This window comes from Salvelinus sp. IW2-2015, linkage group LG20 (genome assembly GCF_002910315.2).
Source record: "Salvelinus sp. IW2-2015 linkage group LG20, ASM291031v2, whole genome shotgun sequence".
NCBI lineage: Eukaryota > Metazoa > Chordata > Actinopteri > Salmoniformes > Salmonidae > Salvelinus > Salvelinus sp. IW2-2015.
Window position 1 is genome coordinate 59,987,799 of NC_036860.1, and position 7,311 is coordinate 59,995,109.

Consider the following 7,311-nt stretch of genomic DNA (forward strand, 5'->3'; position numbering starts at 1 on the left):
TTTCCTACTGATCAACCTTTTGGCCTTAGTCACTCTGTCTCCCTTAACATTTTCTTCAATATCATCTGTGGACATAGATATTGGGACCCCAGTGACGACTCACCTCAACCTAGCATAAGCTCCAGGTACATTGCTTTTAATCTTCCCATTAAGCTTTCTATTTGCAGAATATTCCCTTGCTGAGCCTGGCTCCGACAAAATATTAGCAACCTACCATTTCCAATGAACTGGGCTCTCTCTTTCTATACGGCATTAGTTAGACGGAGAGGTTGTAAATGAGTCCTAGTGATCTCATCAAACCATTCACTCGGACACATTATTACTCTTTTGTCCTACCTTGACCTTTTTGCTTTCTACACTAGACTCTCCACTGCTTTCAGTATGATCCCTCTTCTTCCTTTCTTTCCACTAGACCATTCAGATCCTTGACCCTCATCCTCCCACTCCATATCATCAGCACGGTCATCCATATTGATCACACTCCAGCACAGCTGTTGCTTCTACTACCTTTTCTCTATTTCTTCCATTTCGTCCACAATTCTCGCCATTTCCCTTCCCGACCATCACAGAACTTCTCTTGGTGACACCTATGAACAAGCCCACCCCGTAAAGCCAGTCCTTCTATAGACGTTGTTTTTAAATAGAAACAGGTGTTACTGTGCCTTTAAACCGTGTATTTATAAAACCTTTTATATCAATGTGTTTCAGGGAAGGACAACCTCATGCAATCATCACATCAAATAACAGAGGTGATCTGTCTGATGCTCTCAGGACAGTAGTAATACAAGTAATAAAATAGAGAAAAAATATACTTTGCATAAAACATGTTTATTCAACAATGCCTCCACCCCAGCATACATATGTATTTAAATACTTCCTTGTGGAGCATTTGTTTGTGGACATTTGTACAGTTTTGTGTGTTAAGATGGGTACAGATTTGTTCAAGTTTATAAAACAACTCTACTTAACATGGCATAAAATTTACATTTCAAATATTGTAAGTTTCAATGGTTGGAATCATATTCCAGTTTTTGGAAACTTTTCAAGAGGGCTCATAAGTTTGCATCTCATATTTCTGCATCAATCAGAAAGGGCTCTGGCACCATAAATATAATTATTGCTGAGCAACTAACTACTATACATCCGATTATGAAAAACTTTGTATAAAAATGCATTACACTAAACTACAACCTGCATGCCGTGGAAGCACTGGTCTACCAGTAATACAAAATATACAAAAAGAAATGTGCTGGAAAAATCTAGCATGTTTCATATAGACGGATAAATATATTAAAAAGTATTGATGTCGGCAAATTTTTTGAAGATGTATCTGGATCTAAATGTGTTTAAGTCACTATAACCTAACCAATCCTCTAAACTGCCTCCTCCTAGGTTGTGCGCACACACGCCCATTCCCCTCTCTGAAAAAAATGTGCTAACACATTCTGTTGCTAAGGCAATTTTTACATAAAAAAAACGATCTATTAAGAAACCATGGTGTTGTTAGCATTCTTCTTTGAGCTGTCTCCATCAATGTTTAAGCCAGGGGTGGGATGCGATGGAAGATTTGCTGCGGTCGCCGTAGTCGTAGAGCAGCTCCTCGCCCTCATCGACGTCTCGCGATGCCACCAGGATGAGGTGAGGTATCCCGTTGATGTCATGGAGTTTGGTTTGACAGTTGCCGTTCTTACTGTGGTTGATCAGACGGCCCATGCGACCCGTTTCTTTCGTGGCGTCCACACTAGAGGGAGAAGCAATTGAAAGAACGCTGGTATTAAGTTAATCTAACACGTTGGGTATGGTTGAAAAGTTATTGTATCATGAAACTAAAACAGACTGCATTAGTGCTGCAAACATTGAGAACACTGAAATTGCTATGCGCCTATGCCAGAGATGCCACACACATAAAAGAGGAAGTGTTTTGACCTACCAGTAGGTTTTGCAGATATACTGAAAGTAGTACATGTAGCAGCCGGTGGTAGGGTTGAGAGTGTATTCGGCCTCCCTTGTTTTGGCGTCGGTGATCTGCAGCAGGTCTCCATGGTACTCCACTACATACTGGCCCTTCTGGAAACACTGGGTGGCAAACACTCCTCGACCCTTCCCCTCAATATGCTGCACCTGAACCAGATATATTTCACTCAGATATTGGAATACAATATAGTCTAAAAGTCAATGACAAGCTAAAAAAAGGTAACAAACCATTTCTAAATAATCAGGGGAGGGGGGGACATTGCGTGTGAGATGCATTTCATGTCTGTAAATAAACATGCCAGTCTGATAGTGAAGTTTCAGAAGCTGTGATCAATGAGTGTACCTCCATTCCTTCCTCGACCCCATTTATGATCAGATCATCGATGTGTTTCTTTTGTTCACACTATGAGAAGACAAGCACAGAGGACATGTAATGATCACTGTCATAAGACTAATTGAAGAACACAAGTCCTTATAGTTGCTAATGCCATCATCTTATACATTTTATGAACCTTTTCCATTTAGGAAGAACAAAGTTACACTGCAAACATAAAAAAGTCAGCTTTGTTTAATATTTAGTTTGGTCAAAACATACCAAATCCTTGTTGATAAATAAACAAACAAAAAGCCCTCAAACCAGTGTTTCCTCTGAAAATCAGCTGGCGAGTGGCCTGAACACATTCTTTCACCCCGGGGGATGGGTTGCGGTTCAGAACAATTACATTGTGGGTCGAAAACATTTGAACACTTTAAAAACCCAGGAGCTTGTTGTGTTGCAAATTCCATTCTGTGAGCGGCGAGGCAGACATACAGTGGATTTGGAAAGTATTCAGACCCCTTCCCCTTTTCCACATTTTATTACGTTACAGCCTAATTCTAAAATGGCTAAATGACTGCAACAGAAACACTGCATCAAACAACTTAATGGCATGCAGGTGATGTGCGCAAACACAGACACGCTAAATTGTCATTGCGATCCTGGCTGATATGTTGATTTTTGTTTGATTAATCAAACATTTTTTAAATGAGCGTAAATAAATTACATTAACAGAAATGATTAAATTAATTTCCATGACTTTCCCAAAACTTTTCAGATTTGATCATTTTGCAGGGCTGGAAAATTACATTTTAAATTACATGACTTTTCCTAACCTTATGAACCCTGAGCGACTGATAAAACAGAATGACTGGTGTTCAAACAACTAGGTTCTCATTCCACACTAGCTTTGTTTATCTTTCAATACTCTTTACAGGACACTGCTTAATAACAACAGCATGATATTGGTCGATGTTTTAGTGTTACACGGTAATACATGCCCTTTACACTCACCTTCAGCTCTGATCTGCTTTTCCTGGAGCTTCTCCTTATAGGATAGTAGTCTGTTACTTTGCGGTTTTGGGAATTTCCGCTCTCTGCCCTGGAAAGGAAACGTATGAACTGACATTAACAATCAATACCATTTTTAAATCTATGGGTACATATGAGCCATGACCACGTTTTTGTGAAAGTGAATAAACAAGCACAATGTGTCCAACAGAAGCACAATGTGTCCAACAGAAGCACAATGTGTCCAACAGAAGCACAATGTGTCCAACAGAAGCACAATGTGTCCAACAGAAGCACAATGTGTCCAACAGAAGCACAATGTGTCCAACAGAAGCACAATGTGTCCAACAGAAGCACAACAGAGATTTGCAGCCCTTTCTGGTACATCAATTATAAAATTGAAAATCAAGATTTTAGACAGTAAGGTCACAAATAGATTGGTATATGGGTGCTAGCCTGTTTCTACTTCAGCAAATCTGTAACTTTCTTGCCAAACAGGTTTTGACTAATGGATTCTGTTTGGCAAGTCAACAAGGTAGGCATTGTTGAAAGCAGAAAAACACAAGTACCCAAGCTTCCACTACCTCAAGTTCAGTTTAGTGTACTCCAGATAGTTGGCACTTCTCCCATGTGTACCTATGTGCAGTTCACCAGTCTCAATCCAAATACACCCTTTTACTTAATGATCTACATGCTCCAGATTAGTGCATGCATTTACGACATCCCAAGGTATGAAAACACCAGATTTATTTTTGCTGATATCCAGTAGTAGCTTACATTCTAAGTGTTGACTTCTTTCCTTTGGCCTTGCGTCGGATGTCCCTCCTCTGGTTGGCGAGGTGAGCGGCGGTGTTGTTGGCGAGGAGGGTGTGGGTGATGTTACTGGGGGCAGGAGTGGAGGAGTGCTCGGATGGGGCGTGGAGGCAGGAGACTGGGGAGAAGTGGAGAAGCTGCTGGGGGGCCTGGTGCTCTTCTGTCCTGCAGGGCCGTTGGCTGTGGCTCTCCTCACGATCCGCCAGCTTCAGGACGAATGCCGCCTCTGAATTCAGTTTCCTGGCTGCTGGGTGGGGAAAGCAGAGAGGAGTCTGCTTAAGAACATCAATGTAAAATGAGGAGGGGAAACCACTTTAAACTGTTGAGATGCTGCTCAGACCAAATCCCCCAGCTCCTTCTTACTTGTGATAAGAAGGTGTGACTTATAAAGGAGGGGTGAAGTGATGGATCCTGATGAAGCCAACCTCTTAACAAACCTTTTAAGTTGACCTACTCAGCATTCACAATGCCAATAAATGCCTCTACAATGAATTAACACATTGATCTAGGCCTTTTCAATTCTATACAATACATTGATCAAACACTTGCAACTTGAGTGGATTAATCAACAAGATCTGTTGCACACTCAACAAGATAACTGATCAAGCAGAACAGCATAATAGAAAGAGTAGGACGTGAATGCACTGCAGTAGTTAAATGATCAGGCTACTACACACTACATACCGTCACCTTGCCTCTGTGCATCATTCTGTATAGAGCAGCGTCCAGTGTACTTTCCCTCCTGTATGAGTTTGATGGTCATCTCATCAAGGTCAGGTGATTTGGACTTGCTGTGGTTCTGGTTTCGGAGAGTGATGGAGTGGCTGTTTAGTAACATGTCCTGTCAAAGAAAGAGGTGGACGCCATCAATTATTTGTTGTTTTGTGTATGTGTGTGCGACTGTCAAATCAAAGTTTATTGGTTGTGTACACGGATTTGCAGATGTTATCACAGGTGCAGTACAATGCTTGTGTTTCTAGATCCAACTGTGCAGTAATATCTAGCAATACACACATATTACAAAAATAAATGAAGAAATATCAGAACGGGGCCTCCCCGAGTGGTGGAGCAGACTGAAGGCATTGCATCGCAGTGTTGCGGCGTCACTACAGCCTGGGGCCTGGGGTTTGATCCCAGGCTGTGTTATAACCGGCCGTGACCGGGAGTCCCATAGGGCGGCGCACAATTGGGCCAGCGTTGTCCGGATTAAGGGAGGGTTTCTTCCAACACATTGGTGCGGTTGGCTTCCTGGTTAAGCGAGCGGGTGTTAAGAAGCGAGGTTTGGCAGGTCATGTTTCAGAGGACACATGACTTGACCTTCGCCTCTCCCGAGCCTGTTGGGGAGTTGCAGCGATGAGACAAGATCGTAATATCACGAAATTGGGGAGAAAAGGGTGTAAATTTACAAAACAAGTTATAAAATAATAATATGAAAATGAACAATAACATTAAGAACACCTGCTCTTCCCATGACAGACTGACCAAGTGAAAGCTATGATCCCTTATTGACGTCACCTGCTAATGCCACTTCAATCAGTGTACATGAAGGAGAGGAGACAGGTTAAAGAAGGATTTAAACCTTTGGACATGGGATTGTGTATGTGTGCCATTCAGAGCGTGAATGGGCAAGACAAAATATTTAATTAAGTGTCTTTGAACGGGGTATGATAGTAGGTGCCAGGCGCACCGGTTTGAGTGTCAAGAACTGCAAACGCTGCTGGGTTTTTCACACTCAACCGTTTACTGTGTGTATCAAGAATGGTCCACCACCCAAAGGACATCCAGCCAACTTGACACAACTGTTGGAAGTATTGGAGTCAACATGGGCCAGCATCTTTAAGGAATGCTTTGACACCTTGTAGAGTCCATACCCAACGAATTGAGTCTGTTCTGAGGGCGAAAGGGGTGCAACTCAATATTAGGAAGGTATTCCTAATTATTTGTACGCTCAATGGTGTGTGTGTATATATATATATATACACACAGTATATTAATAGAAAGTGTGTACAGCTGTGGTTATATAGGATGAGCCTTGACTAGAATACAGTATATAGATATTGAGTGGGTAAAACAGTATGTAAACATGTTATAAAGTGACCAGCGTTCAATGACTATGGATATAGGGCAGCAGTCTCTAAGGTGCAGGGTAAGTACCGGGTGGTAGCTGGCTATTAACAGTGACTACGGTCAGGGTACTGGGCAGAGGCTGGCTAGTGGTGACTATTTAACATTCTGATGGCCTTGAGATAGAAGCTGATTTTCAGTCTCGGTCCCAGTTTTGATGCACCTATACGGGCTCCATAGTTGTTAGCTGAATCCCTTCACTTATCACATTAAATTGTGATAAGGCTGTTTTCGAGAACATGCAAAACGTGACTGGATAATTCAGTTACAAATTCTTGCCCACTGAAAGCGACTAACTTTTAATTTCGACCATTCGCTAATTCAACCGATAGAGTAGCTAGCTAGTGCCGGGTTAGGGAGGATAACATATACAGCTAGGTTAGCTGGCTAACCATGCTAGCTACAGCCAACGTACCCCGTTCATTTCTGTCTTATTTAGTTTTTTGTCTTTTTATGCGAAAGGCTTTCGGTCCACTCTTCTGTTGCAGTAAAAAAAAATATCCAACAGCCGTATGTCCCCTGCGTCACACAACAGTCATCTCTCCTCTGCCTTTGTACACTCTCCTCCGTCTCCACAAAGGATACTTTTTTGTATGTTTTGCTTTGAAATTATTCAGCCCATATAATTTCCACGGTTCCTTCCCTCCGCCATCTTTTATTGTAACTCATTCTCTTGAGGGTCCATGTGAACATTTGTGACTGTAGTTATAACATAAAGTCAGCAGGAGGCGCTGTCTGACAGTGTTTCGGGGAGTTGGCTTCCGAGAGCTTTCACACAAAGCATTTGTTTTTCTTAATCAACATTAATCATTATCATCAATCATCATTAAAAAAAATCTAAAGAGCGTTAAACCAAGGCCGTATACCTTTTAAAGGGTAAATAAATTATGTTATGATAAACTGTAAGGTCTCCTCTTCAGGAGACCTCTGTGTGTGTTTAAACCTGTTTTGAGTGTTGTGACCTTCAGACACTATCAGAAGGCGTCTACATTCAGACTCCTCCTGTCTGGATCCCACCGTGGTTATCTGGTTTTCTGAGAACACAAGGCTGCCACAGACCTGATGAAAATAGC

The 7,311-nt window shown here is 41.8% G+C and overlaps 1 protein-coding gene across 2 annotated transcripts; it reads right to left on the reverse strand.

Moving 5' to 3' along the window:
* Positions 1–809: 809 nt before the first annotated feature.
* LOC111981803 (N-lysine methyltransferase KMT5A-A) lies at positions 810–6,897 on the reverse strand. Of its 2 annotated transcripts, none has more exons than XM_024013247.2 (7): positions 6,654–6,897; positions 4,799–4,955; positions 4,079–4,358; positions 3,305–3,392; positions 2,318–2,377; positions 1,931–2,121; positions 810–1,741 (listed from the first exon to the last, which is right to left on the reverse strand). In XM_024013247.2, the coding sequence occupies exons 1-7, from the start codon at positions 6,660–6,662 to the stop codon at positions 1,531–1,533; spliced, it is 996 nt and encodes a 331-aa protein (XP_023869015.1). In that variant the 5' UTR covers positions 6,663–6,897; the 3' UTR covers positions 810–1,530. The 2 variants fall into 2 exon arrangements, with proteins under 2 accessions (XP_023869015.1, XP_023869014.1); XM_024013246.2 differs by having other exon boundaries at positions 4,079–4,361; positions 6,654–6,864.
* Positions 6,898–7,311: the final 414 nt, after the last annotated feature.